At 56.3% G+C, this 27,900-nt stretch overlaps 1 protein-coding gene across 1 annotated transcript; it reads right to left on the bottom strand.

Moving 5' to 3' along the window:
- Positions 1 to 2,366: 2,366 nt before the first annotated feature.
- Positions 2,367 to 27,382, bottom strand: ANXA5 (annexin A5). Its single transcript, XM_036312683.1, has 13 exons — positions 27,233 to 27,382; positions 27,051 to 27,101; positions 17,485 to 17,569; positions 15,832 to 15,926; positions 14,562 to 14,675; positions 12,365 to 12,455; positions 7,618 to 7,697; positions 7,171 to 7,227; positions 5,768 to 5,861; positions 4,864 to 4,959; positions 3,352 to 3,410; positions 3,036 to 3,158; positions 2,367 to 2,804 (listed from the first exon to the last, which is right to left on the bottom strand). Exons 2-13 carry the CDS (start codon positions 27,057 to 27,059, stop codon positions 2,742 to 2,744), a joined length of 966 nt encoding a protein of 321 aa, XP_036168576.1. The 5' UTR covers positions 27,060 to 27,101; positions 27,233 to 27,382; the 3' UTR covers positions 2,367 to 2,741.
- Between the last annotated feature and the right edge of the window lie 518 nt (positions 27,383 to 27,900).

Raw genomic sequence — 27,900 nt, 5'->3', positions numbered from 1 at the left:
CACCCAAGGATATTTTTTCCATTAATTTTTTTTAAGGGAGTGGAGGGGAGGAAGGAACAGGAGAGGGGGTGAGAGGGGGAGAAAGCGCGAAACATCAATGTGCGAGACATCGATTGGTTGCCTCCCACATGCACCCCAACTGGGGCCAGGGATGGAGCCGGGCACACGCCCTTGCCCAGGAATCGAACCCATGACCCTTCAGTCTGTACGCCGACACTCTATCCACTGAACCGAACCAGCTAGGGCTTGTATGTTTATCTTTTTTTTTTTAATTGATTTCAGAGAGGAGGGGAGAGGGAGCAAGAGATATAAACATAGATGAGAGAGAGCACATTGATTGGCTATTTCCTGCACACACACACTGGGGATGGAGCCCGCAACCTGGGCATGTGCCCTGACTGGGAATCAAACCGTGATCGCCTGGTTCATAGGTCGAGGCCCCACCACTGAGCCACACCAGCGGACTTGTATGCTTATCCTGACGAGCCAGCACGAGGGCAGCTTCTCGTGGACACAGTCCCGGCCTCCGGAAACCCCCTGCAAGGCGGAGGCCACACTCAGCCGCTGGGCCTCCGGAAAGGAGCTGTACACCCTCTGCCGCCCTGCCTTTGGGACCCAGGAGACACCTGTCCTTTGCCTGCTCTGGGGCCGCGGGCGCATGCTCACGGGTCCCAGGAAACTGGACGGATGGAAGCGTTCCTGGCCGCCACCACCCCACAGTGGAGAGGCACCCAGTGTCCCGTATCTTCAGAGCAGTGGCCCAACACACGAAACACACCTGGAGGGCTGCCCGGAAGAGGCAGCATGGCCACGCTCTTCCCGCCATGCCCTCCCCGCCACATCCTCCCCGCCACGCCCAAGCGCCCCTCTCTGGGAGGGAGCCTGCCATGCACCTGGTGCCCCACTTGGTGGCTGCTACCCAGGGCCCTCCCGGCCCCCTGGCTGTGGAGGCCAGTGCAGCTTGGTTCCCAGGGCCCATGGGACACACCAAACCAGCAGTTCCTGGCAGAAGCCACCACGGGGACACTGCACAGAGACGGAACCAGTCCTCGTGGCATCCCTCCGGGAGAGTGGCCTACTGGCTTACTTGGGACGTTTACAGGGGACCCCCAGGGCGCCATCTGGGGATGGAGGGGGCGCCCCTCCGCCCTCTGCCTCCGCCTCCTGCAGGCGCCCAGGCCTGCACCTCCAGCAGCTCGTGTGCCTGTGTGGCAGAATTTCTGCACCTGCTGCCCAGGTACCCCTTCCTTCACCAGCTCAGCTGCCACCAGGCTGTGCTCCTGGCCCCGCGGGACTGGACCATTACAGGCAAGGACAGTTCTTCCCCACGCCCCGCCCCCCGCCCCCCCGTCCCCCAGGGCACAGCAGAGACCACACACAGAGACGCACCCATCTTCCTGGGAAAGGGCTACCGGCTTATCTTGATAGCTGCTGTTAATTAAACTAAACATGGAGGGGCTGCCTGCAGGCCTCTACAGGGACCAGGGGGGTTGGGGGTGCCATCGCCACGCTGCCCCGCCCCCCTGCCCACGGTGCCTGTGTCTCTGTGACTGAGAGGAGCCTGTGCACACGTCTGGGCCCCGGCTTTGGTGGCCGCCAGCAGAGGACACATCGTGACAGCCTGGCTCTAGCGGCCAATGGGAGGTCACAGGTTCAGCGAAATGCACACAAAGAAGCAGTTCTTCACTGGCCTTCACCCCAAGCTCAGCGCAGAGGGCGCAGCCCATCTCCCAGCCTTCCCCTCGAAGAGGTACACTTCATCCTTTAAAAGCTGCTGCCCGCCCTGGCTGGTTTGGCTCAGTGGATAGAGCATTGGCCTGCGGACTGAAGGGTCTCGGGTTCAATCCCAGTCAAGGGCACATGCCCGGGTTGCAGGCTCGATCCCCAGTAGGGGGCGTGCAGGAGGCAGCCGATCCATGATTCTCTCTCATCATTGATGTTTCTCTCTCTCTCCCTCTCCCTTCCTCTCTGAAATCAATAAAATTATATTTTTTAAAAATAAACAAAAGTCTAATCACTATGCTATACAGTTGAAACTAATATAATATTGAATGTCAGGTGTAATTGAAAATGTTTAAGTAAATAAATAGACTAGAAAAAAAGAAAATAGCAAACATGCGTGAATGATAGAAGAAAACTAGCTCTCTGAATGTTTCGGTGAAGTTTCAGCGTTTCTACGAAGCATCGTAAGCCTCGCGGAAATGGTGCCACAGGGACGCGCTGCCCGTGGGCCGAGACCTGGCCGCGAGCTCGGCTCCCGCTGCAGGGGACGTGGTTGGCCAGCTGCGTGTGGGCGTCTCACCCCCAGGCCCGCGGCACACCCCTCACCGTCAAACATGTTACATTCCCCAACACACACACCCACAGGCCGGGGAGGACATGTTTATTGCGCGGACCCTCTGAAGGCACCACACGATTCCCAGGTGTCACTCGGTGGCCCAGCGGCCGACGAGCCTCCAGGTTCCCAACTTGCAGCTGGGCGTCCAGTCCGGCCGCCTCTTCCAGGGACACGCGGGAGGCAGCTTTGGTCTGAGTGAGGGAGTGGCTTGAGGGGAGTCAGAGAGGAAGGATGAGCAAGAAGCCCCGTGCCCGCCTGCGTCTGCGACACGCGTGGGCCATGGGCGTGGGGACAAGGGCGGCGGGCAGGGGTAAGGCAGCGAGTGGCCTCGGGCAGCGGAGCGGCGAGCGGTGCTGAGGGCGGTGGCGGCACGGGCGGGCACAGCGGGGTCCCTGGTGGCACCTCAGTCATCTTCACCCCCGCAGAGCAGCAGGAGGGCTCTCTTGTAGTCCCCGGACGTGTCGCTCTGAAACCCAAAGGCTCTCCGTGAGCGACCCCCGCAGCGGCCGCGGGGAACAGAGAGAACCAGCCGGCAGGGAATTTCACCGGGACTTTTCCCCGAAGCGGTGACCCGACTGTCACACCGGGGATGTCACGGGGTTTCCTGCCGACACAGCCTCTCGCTCCCGGCTCTCCCCGCCACGGGTGCGCGTGGTCTGCGTGGATTTCTACACGGAGCATCGAGCAAGGCCCTCACCTTAATCATGGAGTAGAGCGAGGTGGCGAAGTTCTTCCGGAACTCCTTCCTGATGTTGAACAGGTCCACCTCGCTCCGGGACACGATGACCCTGATGAGGGTGTGGTCGTCGGTGCCGGCGCCCTGGAGAAGGACAGGCAGGCCCCGTTTACAGACCCGCACTCCCGAGCGGGGCGCACCCGCTGAGCAAAGCCAGGTAGTGACATGCAGCTACGAGCTTTAAGGAGAGAGGAAAGTCCCCAAGGCCACCGCCTAAACCGCAATCGCGGTCGCAGGGGGAGAAAGGACCAGAGAGAAGCGAGTGAGGGGGACTTGCCTTCATCGCGTAGTAGAGCGTTTCGGCCAGGTAGGCGGGGATGCTGCGGATGCACTTCACTAGGAGAGCAAGAACATCAGGTCAGAGGCTAATCTGGTAAGAAAGGGACCAAGAAGCCCTGGCTGGTTTGGCTCAGTGGGTAGAGCGTCGGCCTGCGGACTGAAGGGTTCCGGGTTCGATTCCCAGCGTGGGGAGTGCGGAAGGCAGCCGATCAATGATTCTCGCTCATCATGGATGTTTCTATCCCTCTCTCCCTCTCCCTTCCTCTCTGAGATCAATAAAAATATATTTATTTTTAAAAAGGGACTAATTAGAAGTCCCAGGCTGCCTCGCACGGAAGGCTGTCTATTCCCGAGGACAGAGCGACCTCCTGGGAGCTGAGCTGCAAGTATTTCCCCAGACGGGGACTCCCTCAGGCCCCGCTTCCCCAGCAGGGGGCGCAGCGCCGGGGGTGGGTCTGAGGCCACTGTTCCCAGCACCCTCCCTTCTGGCAGTTTCAGTAGCGTGGTTGTTATGGCACAACCTTCATCAGCCCCGAGAAAGTCTACAAGCATCCTGGAGGTCTCCTTCCAGTCTATGCCAGCCAGTAACACGGATTTCTCTTCTCCCTGACTGTCCCCCGCCATCATAACTGAGGTGTTCGGTCTGCACCCTGCACACCTGGGTGCCCAGGGACAGGGCCCAGTTCAGAAGGAACCAGGTAAACATGTGGCAGAAAAGGGCACCTCCCCTGGACGGGCACCTGCCCCCCCATCTCCTGGGGCGGCCGCTCGGCCCCCAGGCTGCTGCGCTGCAGAGCGCTTACATGAAAATCCCTCACGATACAAAAATCACCCTCCACGGGGCGGGGTAACTTTTCCAATGCTTAGAAAAAGCCCAGCCACCAGCGACTACACCCGTCACAATGCTCACGTGCAGCGGGCGCGCCACTCGAACCCGCGGGAAACTGGGCCGGGGCCCGGCCTCCTCGGCCTGCCCCGGATTTGGAGAACATGAGATACTGCAAGGAACTGCACCCACTCAGTTCCCCCCTTTTTCCGGATTATCCTGAATGTGCAGCTAAAACGAAATTCCAGTCATTTATCTGAAAACGACCGTGGTCACAGCTCCCGGTTCATCTAAGACACTTTTCCTACATCGGGCGCCGCGTCTCAGCCGCCACGGAGCCGGGAGGACAGTGCCGGGAGAGCATGGCGTCCCGCAGGCATCGGCCGTAACGGGGACCAGCCTCCAGGTGATGCCCACTTTCGGGGTGATCGGGGAACAGTAGGACTTTTAATGCCGCTTCAAAATGGTTTTTAGACAATTCCCTTTATGATCCCACAGGAGCTAACGAGATCATCAAGAATTTCCAACATCAGAGCAGGCATCCCATTGGACACGTAGGCGTTGGCGTCCTACAAGTTCTTCTTTTCCTAAGAAATCGGTGTTGATGTTCAGACACAGCCTGAGCTGAATGAACTCCGGAGCTCTCGATACCACGCGTGTCACGTACGCCGTACAGGTGCCTACCCACAGCCAGGAGCAGCTGCTCCAAGTTGCCCGAAGTCTCCCGGTCGATGGTCTCCTCGATCTGGAACCCCGAAATGGTCATGTACTTGTCAAACACTGAAGGAGAGAAAGATGAGCTCAACACCGGGGCTCACTCTCCACAGAGAAGGCCCTTCCCTCCCCGGCACTGCCCTTCCGGACGCAAAGCCCCCTTCTCCTTCCTGACGGAGCCCGACTGCGTCCGAGCCTCGAAGGGCCCCAAACACCTGCTGACAACGGTCCTGCTCCCTGATCCCCCGGCCCTGAGCTACGGGACCGACGGGGAAATCCGGAAGATTCGGAGACGCCTTCCTTTCCTTATAAAAGTCACGGAAGCGCGTTTCCATCTTCCTTTTCTTCTCGCTGTGAAAACGGTCGCTACGTTTGGGGCTACAGCCGCCATCCTGTGACATGGGACGGAGCGCGAGGGAGCGAGCCAAGCGCTGAGGACAGCGGAACAGAGATCAGGGGCCATGCTGCCGGCCACTGCGGCACGGTTTCCCGTCACCGGCCCCTGAACTCATTCCCGCCTGGCACCGTGGGTAACGGGGAGTATCCAACCTAATAAACTGTGGACAACTTATTAAAACCCGGAGAAGCAACCGAGCGCCGACCTATCCAGAGAAGAGGGGTGGTGACCGCTGTCCGGAGGGAATGCCTGCAGGGCCCACAGCTCAGGTCAGTGACTGAGCACGACAACCCAGAGCCTGCCTCTCCCTCGCAGAGCGAGAGTGGACAAGGAGCTCTCGCTTTTAAAAAGCTACGACAGCCGCGAAGAGAGCGATGCGAGTCCTCTGGGTCCCCAAGAAGCGAGTAGACGCGGACCCGCCCGCAGGTGCGCCCGCCGGCAGCCGAGGGCCTCCCCGCACCGCGTCCCCGCACTCACCCCTCCGCAGGTGGGACACGCTCCGCGTCCCGAAGATGGTGATGAACTTCTCCTCGTCCGTGCCCCACTTCAGCTCTCCCGCCTGGAACAGCGTCTGCGGAGAGTTCCACCCAGTCAGCCCCGCTCCGGCCTCTCGCTGGCATCACACCCGGCTCCACTCCCCGAACCGGAACCCGCCCAGTGCATCGTCGGACCCTTTTCCACCCTCATGGTTCCTATCCTGACCTCCGACCTGAGTCTGGGGCTACTTGGGGCCCCGAGGATGAACTGCCATGGAAGACGGGTGGGTCAGAGCTAAACGCAGCTCTGGCCCCGGGTGAGTGTCCCCAGTGTGGCCGTGACCGGTCTCTCCGGGGCCCCGGGGTGTGGGCCAAGTTCTGAGCGGCCACGCACAGGCTGGGAGGGAGTGGCCTGACCAGGGGCTGCGTCCTCTGCCTTTTCTGTTTTCCTGCTCTGGGTTCGCCTGGTAGAAAGTAGCTTCCTGTTTTCTCTTCACACCTGACAGTGAGCCCGAGCAAGCCTCAGACCGTCCTCGCGTGGCTCGGTCCTCGTGTGGCTGCGAGATGGGCCTCTGACAGGCCCTCCCGTGACTGACAGCTCAGTTCCACATGTGCCTTTTCACAGGGAAGGGATGTGTGCCCTCCGGTGCCCATGTAATTACGGGGGGCACGAAAGTATATGGACATCAGCACTCAACCGGAGGCCCCCTACTGCAATGTGGACGATTTACTGGAACCCAGAGGCGCAATCCTCACAATGTCTGTGCTACCCTTTCAGTTCCGCACTTCACGGCCAGCACGCCCAGGACGCCAAGGGGAAGGCAAGTGGCTGAGGCTGCGGCTGGGAGCCGCCCCGTCCCCCCAGTGGCAAACCAAACGGGGCCAGGCGGCGGTCGCGGCACATGGGCACGTGGGTGCGTGGGCATTTCAGCCACGCTGCGTTCAAGAATAGAGACTGCAGTTCATTTCCAGAACACGAGACAACGAGTTCCATCTTTACACTCAATTCTGAAATTATTTTAACGATAAAAATAAAAAGCATCAATCCTGGTCCTGTGAGCATGTGCTTTAACATGGGGAAGATCCGCCAGCCGGCGTGGCTCAGTGGTCGAGCGCCGACCTATGAACCTTGAGGCCACGGTTCGATCCCCAGTGTGGGGCTGGCAGGAGGGAGCTGATCCATGATTCTCTCTCATCACTGATGTTTCTATCTCTCCCTCTCCCTTTCTCTCTGAAATCAATAAAAAATATATATTAATTTTTAAAAAGTGAAGGAAATGTACACAGGCCTTGTGCTTTGAGAGAACAGACAGGCGCCATTGCAACACGGCACGGAGAACGCCATGAGCACGGACTCTCTTCGCTCGGGTGTCATACGCAGCCGCCACACACGGGGCCACTCACCTGGGCGTCCTGTTCAACCTGCGCCTCGTTGATCCCGGCGTCGGGGTCCCTATTCGCCTGCGAGAGAGAACAGACACCCCCAGCTACAGCGGTGTTTCCCCGGGAAAGGAAGCGGCGCCACCTGCTGGCTGTGCGCAGAAAGCTTTTCTCTCGGGAATAACGTACTTTTATTAAGATCCTATCAGTGTTTCCCCTTATTGCACAGCGCGGTCCAACCCCGACCCGATCCTCTTGGTTTTAAATTCTATGAGTAAAAGAGGACAGCGACACCCCAGAAAGCTGCCAGTCAGCTACGAGGCGTCCGCTCAGACCCGAGACAGACGGCCCCCACACAGCCAGCACCGAGCGGGCACCAGAAATGACTGACAGAATCGCGAGTGGCCTCGCTTCACGGGTCAGGCCAGTCTGGCTTGGGTTTCCTTTCGCACTGCCACGCCCACCCGGTACCTGCAGGAGGACCACCAGCATCCTCTGGTAGAACCCCGAGGTGTCCCCCACCACGTCGTCCTCCAGGCTCGAGCCGTATTCTGCAACAGAACAAGGTGAGACGTAGTCACAGCTCCGGCAGCGAGAAGAGACCCCGCCCCCTTCGCCAGCGGAGGACACAGAGGGAGAAGCTCCGCTCAGCCCAGCTGGCGGGACCCGTGAGCCAGGAGGTCGCGGTTCGACTCCCCGTCAGCGTCAGGGCACACGCCCGGTGGCGGCTCCATCCCCAGGACCACAGGAGCCCGCAGCCCTTGTTACTAACTTGCAGCCGCCACTGAAGGAAGGAGGTGCCTCCAAGGCATTTAAATATTTCATCGCTATTGGAAGGCAGACAGCATTTAAAAGCCTGAGACATCGGTTGGGATTGGCGTGCAGGAGGCAGACCATCAATGATTCGCTCATCACTGGTGTTTCTCTCTCTCTTTCCCTCTCCCTTCCTCTCTCTGAAATCAAGAACATTTTTTAAAAATTGATCTTAACTTTAAAAAAGAAGTATCTGATTGGCATAAACGTTCTCTGCTCTGAGTGCCCCAGAGTGTGACGCCAAGGCTCCGAGTGAGCGGCTGGACCGAGAGGCATTCGGTTCCCCAGCAGCACTGGGTCCCCGCCCGAACCGGGACTCAGCCGCTCACAAGCGCTCGGGCCAATGACACTGCGAGCCTGCGTGCACGGCGGCACGGGGACCCCAGCGCAGGCGCTCCCGGGCTGACTGCCTCCTCCTTCCAGATGTGTGCAGCACGGCCCCAAGGTCTCCCGCCCTCCGGACCAGCGACCTTCAACCTCTCCCATCTCACGGCATAAACGAACCACTGAACTCCTGCACGCCAGCACATAGGGTACTTTTTGCCAATGACACACACACAAAATGAGGCATCATTTTGATTCGTTCACACCAGACGGCTACTGTTGTGTTGGCTGCTGTCACTTTTTCCTTTGACAATCTAAGGCAGCGGTTCTCAACCTGTGGGTCGCGAACCGTTGGGGGGCCTGAACGACCCTTTCACAGGGGTTGCCTAAGACCATCCTGCATATCAGATATTTACATGACGATTCATAACAGTAGCAACATGACAGTTATGAAGTAGCAACGAAAATAATTTTATGGTTGGGTCACAACATGAGGAACTGTATTTAAAGGGCCAGAAGGTTGAGCACCACTGATCTAAGGGGAAAGGTCGGCGCCCCTGACTCAGCAGTCAGGGGCTGCATGTTTTAAACATTCATGCGGCACACCAGATGAAAACTGAGGCTCTGACAGTCTCAGTTGTCTTTCTTGGGGAACGGCCATCCTTCCACTAAAAGGGTCCTTTTCCTCCGCAGCAAATGCAGTTCACGCTGAGGGCAGCAGTGGCAGCTTAAACCAGGCCGCTGCCCGCCACACATTTCAGCTCTTCCTCCGCGGCCGAGGCAGGGAGACCAGACCGCAGGAGCCCGCAGCGCCGCCGAACGAAGGCGGCCGACCCAAGGCATTTAAATATTTCATCGTTATTTGAGAGCAGCCAACACTTACAAGCCTGAAACTTCTACAGTGGGGCCTTGACTTATGAGTGTCCTGACTAACGAGGTTTTTTTTGAGATACGAGCCGTCTCTTGGCCGATTTTTTGCTTTGAGTTGCAGCTCAAAAAAATTCGGGTTACGAGCCAGCTTCAGATACCCCACCACTAGTTGGCGCAGCGAACGTCACAGTGATTTGACAGACGAGTAATTTGAGTTATGAGCTCCGTCACAGAACGAATTAAACTCGTAAGTCAAGGCCCCACTGTATTTAAAAAGGTCCAAGAGCGTTGTATGTTTATTTCAATCAGTTACCCAAATACAAACCCTGAAGGAACCCTTCCTCGCTCCCTCCACTCAACACCTTTCACACGTGTCTCCTGCACGATTCATTCTGCGCACCTGCCACCCACCTGGACGGTCGGACCTGCCTGGCTTACCTCCCGCCCACACGCGGGCACCTGATCCGCCATTGATGCAGATCCTTCCTCCTGGTCCTTCAACACCCCTCGCCCACCGGGAAGCGCTGTGCCTTTAACCAAGGCCGACCTGCTGACCCGCCATGCGGATCCCCTGTGCCGGCCTAACTCGCCTGCTCAGGTTCTCGCCACCCGGACACACGCGTTTCCTCCCCACGGTCGGGCTCTGTCCCCTCCATACACTTTCCCCAGCCCGGTCTCCGTGGCTGCAGGCCGTGGGTGGGCGACCCAACTGCCTTCCTTCTCCCCCGACCCACCCCCTACTCCCCACCCGCCACCCCTGTCTCAAAACCCTGCTCAGCGCCTGACTATACCATGAAGACCCTCCCAACACCCAAAGCCTCTCTTCTCTGAGCGAATTCCTGCATAAAGGCTGTGGGTAATTGGCTTCAGTTTGAGGTTTCCGGTCCTGTAATTACTGCCGCTTCTCTAAGTCCCGTCACCCCTGAGTAGGCAGCAAATGCCCTGAGGGCACAAACCAGGCCTGGTGCATCTTCCCTGTCACTCATGACAGCCCACACGCTGCCCCTGCAGGGACCACACGCAGGCACCCGGCAGCCACCGGGGCACACTGGCTCACTCTTCCAGGTCAGAATGGGATACCTGACTGTGACCTGGGCACGGCTCTCAGGTGACCACAGGCCTCTGAGATGCACGTCCCACCTCTGCCTCGCGGTTGGGGCTGTCCAGCCGTAACAGCAGAAGCAGGCAGGAGTGTTACAGGGCCCCAGGGCAGGAGGACTAGGGAAACTGAGGCAGGGGAGTTAAAACAAGGCCAAACAGTGCAGCCAGCTTGTAACTAGCAAGCCATTATCTTCCCAGCCACAAACATGAGAGCAAATGGTGAAAAACCTTCGGAATGAGAGAATGCAGAGAGGAAGGGGGAGGAGAAAGGGGAAAAGGCAGTTCTACTCCCTTAGCAGGGAAGCCTGCAGTCTCAGGCTGGGCAAGATAAAGTTGCAGGTGCTTCTCATGAATTCTGGGAAGGTCACAACAAAGGAAAAAAAGGGCCTTGCACCAAATCACTCTGCACCAAAACAGCCAGCAGGGGAGTGTAGAAGCCTATGGACAGGAGGGTATATGACGCCTCAGACCCCACCCAACTCGCTCTTCAGTGAGCTGAAAGCCCGTCTGCACTTCATGGGCCAGATGCCTAGGTTTGCTGGCTTTGCTTTTGCTTCTTTCAATCGAGATGCAGCTTTAATTGCTTTAATAAATTGGCTTTTCACAAGGCAGTCAAGGTCCCTCGTATAAATCTACAATAATAAGAGCGTAATATGCTAATTAGACCGGACAGCCGAACAGCGGAACGACCCGGCTGCGAGGGCCGAGCCCCTCGCCTGAATTTCGTGCATCGGGCCTCTAGTTCATTTATAGGAGAAGATGAGGATGGAGGTTGGGGACAGCCTCTCCCCCTGGCGCAGGGGGCTGTCCTGTCCGGGAACCCCGCTCTGGTGTCAGTGAGAGGGGCCTATGACAGAGAGACCAGCACTTGGGAAGGTAGCTGTTCAGCTGCTGTAAACCCCACACTGTTCTGACTTGCTGGGTCCCAGCGGACATTCCTAAGATTAACAAACGAATGCTCCTGGCTGAGAGCAGCGGGCCTGGCGGCCTGAGGACTGGCCGCCATCCGGAGGACGGCTGGTCCCTCCGCCAGGCAGGGCGAGGCTGGTACAGGACATCTGACGGGGAAACTCTCTACTACCTTTACTTTTATTTTCATTTTCCTGGTTCCATTCACAGAATATGCTTCAGACCGGCAGACTTTTTTTCACAGGAAAAGTAAGGCCCGCCAGAAAGAGGAGCCAGCATGGAGCCCTCACACGCTGCCGTCGCCGAATGGCATGCCTGGCCGCGGACGCTCAGCCGGGTGAAATGTCTTTTTACCTTAGATAATTCTCAACTTTGCTAACAGAAAACTGAACTTTTATAAGGTCGAACAAACCCCTACATCTTTCCCTTTTGCTAATCCTCACCCAAGGATATATCTTTTTTTTAACACTGCTTTTACGGAGAGCGGGAGGGGGAGAGAGAGCAAAACACTGATGTGAGAGAAAACATCGACTGGTTGCCTCCTGCACGCACCCGACCAGGGGTTAGGGAGTGAACCCGCAACCCAGGTAAATGCCCTCGCAAGGAATCTAACCCTCACCCTCTGGTGCACAGGCTCACCCCCTAACCACTGAGCCACGCTGGCAGGGCCTGCTTACATCTTAAAGTGAATATGAAAGAAAGACCCACTGTGTATCCCTACGCTAGTGGCAGATCCTATCTAAACAGGAATGCCGTCTTCATCCAAAGCTCCTTATAAAACTAAAAGTTACCCACAAATAACTACATTAGCTATGGGTAAGGGGGTCGGGGGGAGAAAAGCAACTTGAATGGTTTCTCACTTATTCCCTCACGCATTCGTCCAGCAGTCACACGTGGCCTGCCTCCTGCAACCACGGACCTGCCTTCGCTCTAGAGCAGCGGTTCTCAACCTGTGGGTCGCGACCCCTCTGGCGGCCGAACGACCTTTTCACAGGGGTCGCCTAAGACCATCCTGCATATCAGATATTTACATGACGATTCATCACAGTAGCAACATGACAGCTATGAAGTAGCAACGACAATAATTTTATGGTTGGGTCACATGAGGAACTGTATTTAAAGGGCCAGAAGGTGGAGAACCACTGCTCGAGAGAAATGGAGGAGGGACGGGGGGGACGAGAAACGCAGGTTGAGCCTGTACCTTCCTCGTAGATGTTCTTTATGGCCGTGAGCTCCTCGGGGGTCCTGGAAGCAATGATCTCCGTTAGGACTTTCTCGTCCGTCCCCGCTCCCTGTGGAGATTAATTTTCAATAAAAAGGACATGTCAACAGACTAAAAAGGAAGCGATCCTCCTAGAACAGACGTTACCCAAATTGCAGGATCATACAAAGAGTGCCCAACATGACAGTCCCTTCTTTGCATGTGCGTCCCGTTAGTTACAGGAATAAGAAACTGCAAATTAAGACAATTTTACCCCTTGTTGTCTAATGAAAAACAATGTCCATTGTAAGTGTGCATACAGAGACAGCAGGTTATACAAACCTGTAATTTTATCAGCTTAATTCTAAATAGTTTAAAAGTAAAGCATTTTAATGAAACATGGAAAAATAAAAGAGGCTGAAATAGTGCAAATGTAACTCTAAATATGGATTTATATAGAGAAGCACTGACACTTAAACAATCGACCCAAAACATCAGCCCTGCCCCCACCTCAGGTCTCCGTGGGCGCACGGGGGCATCTGAGCAGAGGTGACAGGCAGTGTGGCTCAGTGAGCAGGAACTGAATCAGTCAAAGGATTGGGACCTGCTTTCTGGAGTTTTGAAAAATAATTGTAATCAGCCCTAACCGGTTTGGCTCAGTGGATAGAGCATCGGCCTGCGGACTCAAGGGTCCCCGGTTCGATTCCGGTCAGGGGCATGTACCTTGGTTGCGGGGACATCCCCAGTAGGGAGTGTGAAGGAGGCAGCTGATTGATGTTTCTCTCTCATCGATGTTTCTAACTCTCTATCCCTCTCCCTTCCTCTCTGTAAAAAAAAAATCAATAAAATATTTTTTTTTAAAAAAAGAAAAATACTTGTAATCAGTTTTCCTTTTATTGATGATAAAAGTCACAGCGACACTGATAAATTAGAAGATACAAGCAACGATATAACCTACCTCAAGTTTAAAAGGTAGTATGTGTAAGCATTATTCTCTTCATATCTCTGTTTCTTTACCCAAAATCAAGCCCTTGGAAGGCCTGGATGTACGCTCTGGCAGGACCTTAGCTGCTACCACTTCACAGCACGCCACCAAGACACCCCGTCTCCGGTGCCCTAAGACAGTGTTTGCTCCCAAAGAGTCGCTGTAGGAAAATGCAGGGCGTAGGCCCAGGAAGGCCCCTAACTTGGTACCCCTCCTCCCCCCACTCCCACGAGGAATCCCTGGGCCACATCATCTCTTTGTTATTCTATCTGTTTCCTTTTCCTCCGAACTCAAAACTGCTACTGAATGAAGTTTCCAGCGCCGTAGGTCCAACCACCGTTTCAGTGTCGCCAGACTTACACAGAAGTTCCAGCACCCGTGGGGGACACGCCGTTAGTTATCGGCTACAAGGAAAGTGTGACGAGTTCACCGGACTCTCCCAGGGAAGGGTGCAACAACACCACTCTGATCTGAAAATTCCCCGAAGCTTTATTGTTTAACCGCTAATGATTAACCATACTATTTTCCCCAACTCGCCAACTTCCTATTTTAGAAGATAAAACACCTAACCTGTAACATTTTAAAGACACATCTCAAAATTAGAAACAGGCTTAAAAGATCTAAAAGGCTGTAAAAAATGTTAAAAAATTTAAATAGCGCCCAGCTGGCGTAGCTCAGTGGTTGAACATCGACCTATGAACCAGGAGGTCGTGGTTCGATTCCCGGTCAGGGCACAGGCCTGGGGTGTGGGCTCCATCCCCGGTGTGGGGCGTGCAGGGGGCAGCCGATCAATGATTCTCTCATTGTTGATGTTTCTATCTCTCTCCCTCCCCCTTCCTCTCTGAAATCAATATATGTATGTGTGTATATATATATATACACACACACATATATATGGGTATATATATATGTATATATGCATATATGTATATATATGTGTATATATATGCATATGTGTGTGTGTGTGTGTGTGTGTGTGTGTGTGTGTGTGTGTGTGTATATATATATAGTAAATAGCCACTATTACTGAGTAAACTATACAAGAAGGATTAAATGATTAAATGACACGCCTGTAACTGCCTCCGCCTCTCCCCTGATTGCCCCCCACAGTTCTGCTCTCCAGGAAACCCTCGCAGGAATAACAGTATTTTTACGATGAAGGAGGGGAGGTCACGAGCACAGACCCACATGGGGAGGCGGGGCGCCCTGTACCTTGAGGGCGTGCTTCAGCTCGTAGGCGTCGTAGAGCCAGGAGGGCTTCATCAGGGCCACGATCAGCTTCTCGAACTTCCCCGTCAGCTCTGACTTCAGGTCGTCCAGCAGGTCCTGCTCAGAGAACACAGGCGCGTCACCAGGCGCACACGCCATCTTCGCCGGGAACGGCAGCCCTCGCTCTGAAGGGCACCCCTCGCTCTGAAGGGCGCCCCTCGCTCTGAAGGGCTCCCCTCGCTCTGAAGGGCTCCCCCGCAGGAGGCGCGGAGCGAAGCCAAAGCCAAAGCCAAAGCCGCGGCTCTGAGCGCTGCGCACGCCCCGGCCTGGGCTCGAGGGGAAGCAAGGCCTCCCTCCCTGTCAAGGTCGCTGTTCCAGAGATGTTTCTCTTCCTTCAGGAATTAAAAAAATGAAAACTTCAAAAGGACACAAAAAAATCTGTCTTACAAATACTGCTCTGAGAAACCTGTAGCTTTAAAAAAAAACTTCCCCCCAAAAAATCGTAAGTGTATGTTGACAAAGGGTAAAAACTGGCCCATCCTCTCTTTCCTCTGTGTCACGGAGGACGCGCTGTGCCCGACGGGGCCTGCACCGTGGAAAACGTGCTCGCGGGTGAGAAGGAGAGCGGATGCCCAGCCCCTCCACTGAGCCTCCTGACAGCTGGAAACTGGGTTGGAAGTGCCTGCTGCTGCTGCTGCTTCTTTTTTTTTTGCTTTGCATTTATTTCTAAATGAAAGGGCAAATGAAAATTTGCAGAATGATGGAATGACACCCAAGTTTTTATGGAGGCGCCCATTCATTTCGTAACAAATTTAATTTCCGTTTGAATTGTCAAAACACCCTCCCCATCTAGACTGTGCCTGTGTCCTGACGACACGCACCGTGGCCCAGGCCAACAGCTGGGAAACAGAAGCCGGGACCCCTAGGACACCCTGGGGAGGCCGGGACCCCATGGGACACCATGGGGAGGCCGAACCCCATGGGACACCCTGGGGAGGCTGGGACCCCGTGGGACACCCTGGGGAGGCCAGAGCCTGTGGGACACCCTGGGGAGGCCGGGACACCTGGGGAGGCACAGCAGGGCGGGGTCCAGCCTCACGCAGGAAGGGCAATGTGTGGGGACAAGCGGGTGAGCACTGTTCACCGACAGCTGCTAATTAAGCAAATGCGGGTCGGGGAGGAGGAAAGCTGGAATCGTTAAATACACGATTTCTGCCAAAATTTCAAACACATCTTAAACTCGCAGCTGCCGCAGTCGACGGGCGCGTCTTACCCGGCCAAACAGCGTCTTGAAGGCGGCCACGATCTCCTGGCGCTGCGCGTTGCTGCGGGCCGTCAGCAGCGTCAGGATGCTCTCCTCGTCGGTGCCTGCGGGGGGCGCTCGGTCAGGCCTGGCTGCACACCCACCGCCGCTCACCTCTGCAGCGGGGGCCCTCGGGGCCTCACCCCACACAACATGTCATGTTAGGAAACGCATTAAGCTAGAACGTGACCACATGCCCGATGTGGCACTGCCAGCACATCCACAGCCGCTGCTGCTCCGGGAAGCAGGCGGGAAGCCCTCCTGGCTTTCACACTGAGGGCACCGGTGTCCTCGCAGCAAACGGGGCTGTTCCCACGCACGAAGCCGTGGGGTTTCCAAGTAACGAGAGGGACAAAGAGGGAGACCTGGTTTCAAGTGGCAGACTGTTTAGGGAAAAAATACAGACACACACCACCCTGAGCTACGGCAGAACCGACAGGGCCCACGGGCGACCCAGGCACTAAGTGGGGCCCCAAGGAGGTTCTCGAAGTGAGAGGAGGTGGACGGGGTTTGGGAAAAGGTGCAGCCGTCAGTCTTGAAGGAACAAAGGCCAAGCAGAAAGAGGACGGGCTTTTGTTGGGATGAGAGGAAAGGGCAGCAGAGGGAACGCCAGGCGTTTGTGAACAGCAGGGACAGGGTGGCTCAGAAACCGGGGGGGAGTCAGACAGGCGGGCTGGGGTACCACGGAGGCCTGGCCAAGCCAGAGCCCCCCACTAGGAACCCTCCCCAAGGGCAGCCATGTCTGAGAAAGGTGGGTCCTAATACGGGGCCTGGGACAGGGGAGCACCTGGCGGAGGGGTCTGGGGAAGGGGAGCACCTGGTGCTGGGCCTGGGGAAGGGGAGCACCTGATGTTGGGCCTGGGGAAGGGGAGCACCTGGTGCAGGGTCTGGGGAAGGGGAGCACCTGGTGCAGGGCCTGGGGAAGGGGAGCACCTGGTGCTGGGCCTGGGGAAGGGGTGCACCTGGTGCTGGGCCTGGGAAAGGGGAGCCCCTGGTGCTGGGCCTGGGGAAGGGGAGCACCTGGTGCTGGGCCTGGGAAAGGGGAGCACCTGGTGCAGGGCCTGGGGAAGGGGAGCACCTGTTGCAGGGGCCTGGGGAAGGGGAGCACCTGGTGCAGGGCCTGGGGAAGGGGAGCACCTGGTGCTGGGCCTGGGGAAGGGGAGCACCTGGTGCAGGGTCTGGCGAAGGGGATCACCTGGTGCAGGGCCTGGGGGTGGGGAGCACCTGGTGCAGGGCTTGGAGGCTGGGAACAGTGTATGTGGAAATCCTCGAGGACAGAGGCTGCTAAGTGGCTGGGAAGGAGGCTGGGACAGAGGATACAGGCGTGGAGGAGGCGTGAAGCGGGTGTTGCTGGCAAGGACAGCAGAGACTGCAGACGGGGGCCCGGGAAGGTCTGCTCCCCTGGCCATCACCCGCCACAGGAATGGCCGACAGGCGGCTGCAGACCCAGGCTGGTCAGTCCAGACCCTGAGCCCTGGGTGGTCAGGCGATGATTCCATCATCTCAGTGCACCTCTCTCTCCAAATCAAAATATCCCAAAATTAGTCCTCCTGTGAATCAATGACGTTTTGTTTGGAAAAACAATGATCCCGTTTCTTTAGAACAAAACGCAGGGGGCCTTACCCAGGCCCTTCATGGCCTTCCGGAGGGTCTCCGCATCCGCCCGCTCGTCAAACCCGGGGAAGTCGGTTACGGTGCCTCTGAGAGCCTGAGGCAGGAACAGGGGCATTATTCACAGTGTGACTACCACACACACAGAGCACGCACATACACGCACACACAGCACGCACGTAACATGCACACACAGCACGCACATAACACACACAGCACGCACACAACACACGCAGCACGCACACAACATACACAGCACGCACGTAACATGCACACACAGCACGCACATAACACACACAGCACGCACACAACACACACAGCACGCACACAACATACACAGCACGCACGTAACATGCACACACAGCACGCACATACACACAGCATGCACATAACACGCACACACAGCACGCACATCAACAGTGAGCCCGGCTCTATCACATCCCGGCGCAAATCAGCTCCCCGTGATAAGCTGAGTCACCCTATTGAAATGGGTGGATCAGCAAGACCATTCAGTGCACGGACTACAAGCCCCTGCAGCACCTCTGGGACTCAGTGGGAGACCCGCTGGGGGGGCGGCCCTCTTCCCTCCGGCATGGCCTCTGTGAGGACCCCCCACCCCCACCCCCACCTCCTGACTCTCTTCCTCCCCGACCTTCTTCGCGGGAAGCCTCTGGCCCCTGGTCCAGGAGCCCTCGGAGCCCACGTTCTAGCTCAGGGGTGGGCAAACTTTTTGGCTCGAGGGCCACAATGGGTTCTTAAACTGGACCGGAGGCCGGAACAAAAGCATGGATGGAGTGTTTGTGTGAACTAATATAAATTCAAAGTTAACATCATTACATAAAAGGGTACGGTCTTTTTTTTTTTTAGTTTTATTCATTTCAAACGGGCCGGCCCGCGGGCCGTAGTTTGCCCACGGCTGTTGGAAGCCCTAACCCAGGTGCGCTATGCTCTCGTTCTTTGACTTTGCGTGTAGCCCTATTTCCGTTTGCTTATTAGTAACTGTACGGTAACCTGACAACATCTGGGAGGTATTGGAAATGTGTGCGCCAGGAGAAGACGATCTTTGAATGACAACGGTGCATTGTGGGAGATTCTCTCTACATTTCCTGCTACCCACCCTTTGATCACACACACAGCACTTACAGCATCAACACATTTCATGCTCGCAACTTCTTTAGATCTTTAGCTGAAGAAGGCTCCCAATACTGAGCCAAACATTTATCTCTGATAAAGGGGGCTGCCAGCATTTCCTTCCACCCACAAATGTCTTCAAAGCCCCTCCAAACTCCCGTTAGGATTCCATCTGAAACTGAGGGACCCTAAGGGGGGGGAGGATCCTGGCGGGTGTGCAGTCATGCGTGTTGGATTATGAACGCATGCAAGCCCGGTCACCGACGCCCCACCCTGCCTCCGACTGCAGCACTGGCCAGCAGCATCCGGCCACCAGCCAGACCAAAACAGATGCCAAGAGCAGCCACAGGACAGGCTTCCACAGGACACAGCGCCACGGCCAGCTGGCGGCTCTCCTCGGGGCCCTGAGCTGCGCCCCCTGAAAGAGCAGCACACGGATCCTTGACCCCCTTCAGGCAGCTCCTCTGAGCCCCTTAAGGGCGAGGCCTGGTCCCCCCCAGACCTGCGGGGTCAGCTGAGGGAGAGCCCCGCCCTCCACATCGGTCTGGTCCTCACGCCCCCCTCTGAGGAGTAAGTCGTGGGCTGCCTCCAGCAAGAACCCTCCTGGGCCAGGTTAGCGAGACCCCCTGCCCTGGATGTCCCCTCTCAGTAATTTCCACCCGCTGACCCCTCCCCTACTGATCCCCAGTGTCTTCGCTGTATTCAGACTTGAACCCACTCTCTCCCCATTGCAATCGTCGTGAATGAAGTCTTCCTCACCACCGTAACCGAGTCAGGATAACTCTCTCCTGTCCCTCCTCTCACTCAAGGAAAGAAGCAAGGCCCCTCGTCCTCCCTCGGAAAAGGAGTCACCCTGAGAGACCCTGAGAGGACCTCAGTGCTGTGCTCCTGGGCCCAAAGAACACAGCCCAGGAGGAAGGGCTGTTTCCCACGTGATTGCTCAGGGCCCTGTAGGCTGGCAGCAGCTCCTTCCTCTTCCCTGAGCTAAAGAAAGGGTGTGGTCAGCTAGGGAAGGGGAGGGGCAGCCCCATGCCCCCTGGTCTCATCCAGAGACCAGGAAGCTAAGTCAAAGCTCTCCGCTCCCCCCACCCTGCTCCCCCCACCCTGCTCCCCCCACCCTGCTCTCCCCACCCCGCTCGGGGAAATGCGCCCCCGCCAGGAGGTTGCCCCACCTGCCTCTAACACAGCAGATGCACGAAGAGCCACAGGCCCCTCCCCTGGTTCCACAGCTTGAGCCATGAGGACCAGGCGGCTGATACAGGCAACGTCCGGCGGTCCTACATCGTTACAGGGAGCACCGCTTGGGAGATAAGCTGGGAAGGTTGGGAAGATGGCCCGTCCGAACTGGGAGGAAAAGTGCTGCCTCTGGGGCCACATGCAGCCGACGCTTAGTGGGGCTTCTTCAAACCCTCTGCCGACGCCGCCAGCATCATCATAACAATGAGGAAACACACGCGTTCTCGCAGTGTGAGAACCTGGGGCCCACAGCTGCTGTAGTTTGCCAGTCTGTTTATTCATTCATTCGACAACCATTTTTCTTTTATATATTACTAGAGGCCCAGTGCATGAAATTCGTTCACTCAGGGGTGGGGGTCCCTCAGCTCGGCCTGTGCCCTCTCACTGTCCAGGACCCCTCAGGGAATGTCCACCTGCCAGCTTAGGCCCGATCCTTCCAGGGATATGGCCTAAGCTGACAGTCAGACATCCCTCTCGAAGTCCGGGACTCTAGCAATCTGGGACCCCTCCCTCCTTACCACCCACCTGCAGCAGAGGCAGGAGAGGCTCCCGCCACCGCCGCTGTGCTCACCAGCCATGAGCCTGGCTTCTGGCTGAGCAGTGCTCCCCCTGTGGAGAGCACTGACCTCCAGGGGGCAGCTCCTGCATTGAGCATCTGCCCCCTGGTGATTAGTGTGGGTCACAGCGATCGGTCGTTCTGCTGTTTGGTCGATTTGCATATTAGGCTTTTATTACATAGGATATATACTTTATATCAGAGAGGAAGGAAGAGGGAGAGATAGAAACATCAATGATGAGAGAGAATCATTGATCAGCTGCCTCCTGCTCACCCACACTGGGGGCCGAGCCCACAGCCAGGGCATGTGCCCTGACCGGGAATCGAACCCTGACCTCCTGGTTTGTAGGTCAATGCTCAACCACTGAGCCACATCTGCTGAGCAGCAACCATTTCTGAATGCGTCCCACATGCCAGGCACTGTACTCTCACTAGGAAAACGCCGAGACCTCGACCGCCAAGAGGGCACGGCTGCTGTGTAAGTGGAGGCCGGACGTGTGTACGTGTGTAGGGCACACACAGAGGGTTCTCCGGGGTGACATGAGCACTCGGGGGGGGGGGGGGGGGGACTGAGTGGGAAGAGTGGGAAGAAATGGGAAAAACTTCCCCGAAATGTCTTGAAAGTGGCCTGTGACGTCGCCAGGCAGGTTCTGGAAAGTGGAGAAGTGCAGAGAGGCGTGTCAGAAGCATAAACCCGGGAAGAATGCGGCTCTGGTGAAGGGTGAGTGTTTCAGCAGCCAGGGCGGTCCCGTGGGGGGCGCTAAAAGGTCAGCTCAGGAATGCTGGCCTCCTCCAGGCTCCAGGCCAGCCCTCAGGGCCACGGGAGGGGCAGCCACTCTGCACCCAGTTACCAGGGCAGCGGCGGAGACCACAAATCGGGCCCTGAAAACCTGGGAAGACTGCAGAGCTACCAGCACAGAAAGGTGCAAGACTCCAGGTCAGGAGCAGCTGAGGCGGAAAGGAACAGGCAGACAGGGTCAGGTCGGACAGACAGGGTCAGGGCCGGACAGACAGGGTCAGATCGGACAGATGGGGTCAGGTCGGACAGACGGGGTCAGGTCGGACAGACGGGGTCAAAGCCAGACAGACGGGGTCAAAGCCGGACAGACGGGGTCAGGTCGGACAGACGGGGTCAGATAGGACAGACGGGGTCAGATCGGACAGACGGGGTCAGGTCGGACAGACGGGGTCAGGGCCAGACAGACGGGGTCAGGGCCGGACAGACGGGGTCAGGTCGGACAGTTGGGGTCAGGGCCGACAGTCGGGGTCAGGGCCGGACAGATGGGGGCAGGGCGGACAGTCGGGGTCAGGGCTGGACAGACGGGGTCAGGGCTGGACAGAGGGGGTCAGGGCAGGACAGACGGGGTCAAGGACAGACAGACGGGGTCAGGTCGGACAGACGGGGTCAGGTCGGACAGATGGGATCAGACCTGGACAGACAGGGTCAGGTCGGACAGAAGGGGTCAGGGCTGGACAGACGGGGTCAGGGCCGGCAGAAGGAAGCAGGAGGCCAGCTCCTTGTTGGCAGGGGAACGGGTGGGCGGCTGCTTTCCTTTCCCCACAGCAGGCCTGTGAGTGGAAATTGGAGCCGGGAGGAGGCGGTCACCAAGGGCAGACACCGGAGATTGGGGTCGGAAACCAGAGCCAGAGGGCAGGGAGGTCACCTGCCCTTGGACGGCCGCCAGCACCTGCACCGGCTCACCAGGGCCCTGGCTCGGAGGCCGGAGGGAAACGTGTTCCGGAGGGAAGGAGGCAGGGGGAGTCCAAAACCAGGGGAAGGAAAGGAGGGGGGCTGGGGGAACAGGGCCCTGGGTTTGGAGGCTGGGTCCTGGCGGCGGAACAATGGGACTGGAGACACTGAGCAGTGAAGGGGGGGGACATCTCTGGGAACCCCCACCTTACAAACGGCGGTTTATTAAAGCTTCTAAGAACAGACCCGGGCCCTGGCCGGGTAGCTCAGCTGGCTGGAGCATCGTCCTAAGAAGTCGAGGTGGCAGGTTAGATGCCCTGTCAGGGCACATTCAAGAAGCAACCAATGAATGCATCAGTAAGTGGAACAGATCAATTCTCTCTCTCTCTCTCTCTCTCTCTCTCTCTCTCTCTCTCTCTCTCTCTCTCCTCCCTCCCTCTCATCAACAAGTAAGTAAAACATTAAAACACACTTAAAAAACACTTCTAGCCGTTTTGCAGGCTAGGGAGGAGCTGCCAACAGACGGAAAAGCAGGGGTGAGGTGAACAGCAGAGGAGACACAGAGATTTGCCTTAAAGAGAAGAGAACTGTGCCCCTGAGATGAAGGAAACCGGGCGAAAGCTGGAGAGCAGCGTCCTCAGAACCGCAGCCACCGCCTCTGAAGAGGGAATAAGTGCTGGCTGGAGAGCTTTCTAGAAATTGGAAAGTACTTGCTACATTCCATACGGCCAGAGTCACCGTCCCCGCTAGCAAAGCCCCGCGGGGACCAGACGTGAGTCACAGGCGTGAGTCAGAGGCCACAGCCCTCGTGTGGACATCCTGCCCACACCCGCCCGCCCACACGGAGGGGGCCGCGCTGGGCAGGGTGACTTCCCGTGATTCAGACAGGGCTTCCCTCGTCCTGTGCTCCCGCCCGCCCGGCCACGCATGGCGCCCCCTTCCCCCCCCCCCCCCCCCAGGGAGAATTCCACTGCACCAGGTGCTGTCACCCTCAGTCACCCTCGTCCCCTGCCACAATGCCTTCACAGGGAATTACACCTATTCTCAGGCAACACCTGGCCAAACATATAATCCACTCTAAACGCTCACCTTCAAAATTACCCACTCCTCCAGCTCTATCATTTTGTTGGCTTTTTTGGTTTGTTTGGACTAACTGAAGAAGTTCTTTACCTTCGAAGACCAGGCATGCCAATAAAATGGGTAAAATTAACCCAAAGAGCAAGAGAAGTGTTGCTCTTCTCTACACAGAATTTAAAGACACAGAAAGGCTGGGTCCGAAAACCACATAAAGCAAAGAAAGGTCTCAGGAATCCTCATTTATATTTTTAAATCAACGGCTGTGTTTGTAAAGTTTTAGAAAAGTATTCAGGCCATCCTATATAATAAAACCCAAATATGCACACTGACCGGTGGAACGACCGGTCGCTATGACGCACACTGACCACCAGGGGTCAGCTCCTGAATTGAGCGTCTGCCCCCTGGTGGTCAGTGTGCACCCAAAGCGGGAGTGCTGCTTAGCCAGAAGCCAGGCTCACAGCTGGTGAACGCAGCAGAGATGGTGGGAGCCTTTCCGGCCTTCAAAGCAGCGCTAAGGACCCCTTGGGGGTCCCAGACTGCGAGAGAGCATAGGCCGGGCTGAGGGACCCACCCCCACCCCCAGTGCATCAATGTCGTGCACCGGGCCTCTAGTAGGAATAGAATTTACTGCAGGAATGGATCTATGATGTAAAAATGCTGTGACATTTCTACCACATTAAACTTCTAAGTCGCTAAGAGAAGACACGGCCAACTGCCACCTCTAACTCGCCCGCCACGGGGCAGGTCTCCCAGGGCAGGAGCTGCCAGGAGGGAAGGGCAGACTGCCAGTGGACTCAGGGGCTTGCAACGCAGCCAAGCCCTTTTGGATCCAGTTCTTCCACAGGATCCAAAACAAAGACAAGAGTCAAAGGAACCGGGCCCTGAGTGAGGCTAGCCGGAAGCAGCACAGGCCAGGGGTATCGGGTAACCCTGACCTGAGACCCGAGGGGAAATCCCTCGCCACTGAGAGATCCGACCTCGGGTGCAGGGCCTGGACAGTGTACCAGATGGGGCACCGCCTCTGGACTGAGCCTGGTCGCAGCTTCACCGCTCACACTGACGCTGCCCCTGCCCCTGCCCCTGCCCCTGCGCCTGTGCCAGACCTTCGTAAATTACCCCGTAAATTACAGCTCAGGGACTGCAAACCAACCCCAGATTTCCTAATCCAACCTTCAGGTCAGGAGGTAACTCCTCCGATGTGCATGAAGTTTCTGGTGAAAAATTGTGGAGCCTGATTTTGCCTCGATGACATTCCTGCTGCCCCGAATGTGTTCACTCTTTATAAACAACCTTATAAATGAAACTAAGCTCAGGCGGCCCCAGGATGATATTTTCAGCTCCATCACCTTAAAGAAAATCCTATATAATAAAAGGCTAATATGCACATTGTCCCCTCGACCAGGAGTTCGACCAGGGGGCGAAGCCGGCCCGCCAACCTCCCTCGGCCCCTCCCCAGCCGGCCCAATCGGCCCTGATAGAGGCGGGCTGGCCACACCCCACCCATGCACAAATTCGTGCACCAGGCCTCTAGTTAAAGGTAAAAGCCTTACATTGAATGAAAATGTGTTAAATAGATCATTCATCTATGAAATACAGCCAAATCTTGATTTTTTTCCCCCCAAACCAAGAGTGCGGAATGTATTTAAAGTAACTTAGACTATCTGTGGAAAAAGTTGGCTCTAGCTAACGAGTGAGATGGAAAACCCATGGGAGCAAGTCGGGAGGTTCCCACGTTAAGTAGAAAGAGAAGACACTGGTACGGAAGACAGTTCATAAACATGAAAAATTGCCGCTGTGAGTGCCGGAATGCTTGAGCGTCAACCTACGGACCAGGAAGTCATGGTTCAATTCCAGGTCAGGGCACACGGCCTGGTTTCGGGCTCAATCCCTAGTGTGGGGTGTGCAGGAGGCAGCCGATTGATGGATGATTCTTTCTCACCGTTGATGTTTCTCTCTCTCTCTCTCTCCCTCTCCCTTCCTCTCTGAATGAATGTTTTAAAAAACTGCCACTGTGGAAGGCTACATATTAATTTTTCAATAGGAGGCACGGATTTTTAATAATACATTTTAAATTGCTAAATGTGCACTTGGAAGAGACTCAGGAATCTGATCGCGTGAGTCTACAGGTGGCCACAGAGTGAGGTCTCTGGTCCCCACACCCACAGGTCAACAGGAGGATCCGCCCTGGAATCCATCTGAACCTGACACGGACGCCCCTCCAGGTGCCCGGGGGGCCAGAGGACATGCAGACAGGAAGGTCAGTTCCATAACAGAAGTACAGACAAAGTCCATCGCAATATTAGATATTTCACCAAAATGTTTTGCTGGAATGGCTTCCAAGGATAACTAATGACAAAGCCAGTGCAAATTCAACATCGAATCTTTAACAGCTGTAACTTTCATGAAAACTAAAAACTGGCTTTGATTGGAAACAGGCCTGGTGTTATGGTGGCATAGAAATCACATACATAATCTTATAATACAAACCAGCATTCTCCCTTGTTCTGTACAGATAAGGGCCCTGACACTAGTTCCCTTCTTTGAAGGTATTAATGTCCGCACCGGAAAAAATTCCCTCACTGATGCTCTCTTGGGTCAAGTGTCTACATGATTAAAAGGCATTGATTGAAAAACTTCAGGCATCGCTGGGAAAACACACGGGAGAGATTCAAGAAACAGCCAAATGAGCCAGGATAAAGAAAATGATTCTTTGAAACTTGCTCACTCATCATTTACATCACCACACCAGCATATCAAGATAGGACACATTATTCTCAGGAAAGTTAATTCCACATAAAAGTATCCCTTCCAGGGGGAAGAACCTAAACCAAAGTTTCCACTGGAAGTAACATAAGAATCGGTTCATTGTAAGATTTCTCAAGAGCAAAAGAGGAAGTAAGAATGGAGCGCTGTCTGAATTTAATAGTTACCAACCCATCTTAATCCCCCACTTTCTCTTGGAAAGGACTGGGAAACCTTACTCAATTTTGATAAGTTAATCTGATAAAAAAGAACTCTCGGTGAGAAAGGGCATTGTTTGAGTAGTGAAAACCCTTGTTTAAAAAAATGACCTGGACCCTGACAAGCCATTTAGAAGGATAAGGTCTGTAAAATTAGTTCTGGGTGGAGCTGCCAGGCAGCGATGTTTAATTCACAAAGGACTGGATGTTTTATTCACAAAAGACTGCGCAACATGGTCCATGTTTACAGACTGCTCTGTAAATCACACCATTTTCTTTCCTGCATTTTTGATTAATGCTAAGGAGACAGCGAAAGCCAGTATTAGGCCATCCGGTTCTGAAACAGACCCAAGCGAAATTCAACTCAGAACTCGTTCCGCCACTTCATTGCTTAAGCGGCTTTTCTGTTTCATGTTTTGCATGAAAAGAAAAAAAGAAAAAAATCAGTGCCTAGGACGAACCATTCCTTTGAGTAAAACTGGGTTGAGCAACTGGGGAAAGCCGCGCGAGTTGCTCAGCGGAGAAAGCCGCCGCCCATCCACGGCATTAAAATGCAGGAAACCAGGCGGAAAAAAACGAAGGAAGCCAGAAAAAAGAAAAAAGTGCGTTCCCCTCACATGACCGCGCCGGGCTGTTCCTGCTCTGGTTCTAATTTTAGCGGCTCTTCGGATTTGGGGGAGGCCCCTTCTCCACGTTCACTCGCGACCAGGCAGAGCGCAAAGCCCGGCCACGTCACCTGGGCCGCGCCCGCAGGGCCGGGCAGGGCCGGGACACGCGCGAGGGGGCCCCGAGGGACCGGCGGGGGGCCGGGGACCGGCACATTCCCCGGGGCAGAGCCTCTTTGCTCCGAAACTTTCCCGGCTCAGACACGTCCTAGAGCCGCCCGGGCGCCGCTGACCGAGGCGCTGAACGGGGCGCACGGCCTTACCTGCGCCATGGCGACTGCTCAGGTCCGGAGAAGAGACCGAGGGGCGGGGGCCTGCAAGACAGGGGCCAGCGCTGGTTCCCGGAGGCAGACCCGCCCTCCCCGCGCCCGGGATCGCCCTCCTCCCCGGTCTGTGCCCCCCTCGCCCCCTCGGAGGGCCCCTCCCGGGCCAGGCGCGCACTCACCGAAGAGAGGGACTAGGAGCCGGAGCCTCCGGGAGAGCGGCGGGTGCGGGCGCGCAGCGAGGCGACAGGGATGCCAGCAGGGCGCTCGGACCGCTGCTCCAGCTCCAGGCAACGGAAACACCCGTCCGGCCCGCCCCCCCACCCCCCTGCCCCGCCCCGGCCCGCCCCGCCCCCGGCCTCCGTGCGCCTGCGTGGGGCGCGGCCAGGCAGCGGGTGGGGCCGGGGTTGCGGCTGCGGCTGCGGTGGCACCCAGGTGGGGCGCCACTCCCGAGGCGGGACGGGCGTGGGGAGCCGACCGGGACTCCCTGGCCTCCGCGGCCGCGGAACCGGGGGCCCCAGCCGGCTGCTCGGGCGCCGCCGCGCGTGGGTGTCTCTGCAGGGACAGCCGGTCACTGCGCCAGGGACACTTTGACCTTGGAATAGACAAAGTGTGAGGCTTGGAGGGCCGCTTCCCAACTTGTTTTTAAGTTATGAGTCTTTTCTTTTTCTTTTTCTAAGTGCCACTAGCCCGCTCTTAAATGTAGCGCCTTCGGTGGCTTAGGAGGGAAATTTCAAAACCTCTGCGCGGTCCGTTTCCTTTCCAGAACCAGCCGACGACTGTAATATCATTTAAACTTGATGGCTGTCCCCCATGAAGTCAACATGCCATGTGAGCACAGATGAGACAG

The sequence above is a fragment of the Myotis myotis genome, unplaced genomic scaffold (assembly GCF_014108235.1).
Source record: "Myotis myotis isolate mMyoMyo1 unplaced genomic scaffold, mMyoMyo1.p scaffold_m19_p_6, whole genome shotgun sequence".
Lineage (NCBI taxonomy): Eukaryota > Metazoa > Chordata > Mammalia > Chiroptera > Vespertilionidae > Myotis > Myotis myotis.
The sequence above is the reverse complement of the archived record's forward strand: the minus strand, read 5'-3'. Positions and strand labels throughout refer to the sequence as shown.

Coding starts and splice junctions, on each gene's coding strand:
- ANXA5 (XM_036312683.1), bottom strand. Junction 15,927..17,484: donor GAAGGCCATGAAGGGCCTGG/GTAAGGCCCCCT, acceptor CGCCCCCCGCAG/GCACCGACGAGGAGAGCATC. Junction 7,698..12,364: donor AAAGAACATCTACGAGGAAG/GTACAGGCTCAA, acceptor GTTCTGTTGCAG/AATACGGCTCGAGCCTGGAG.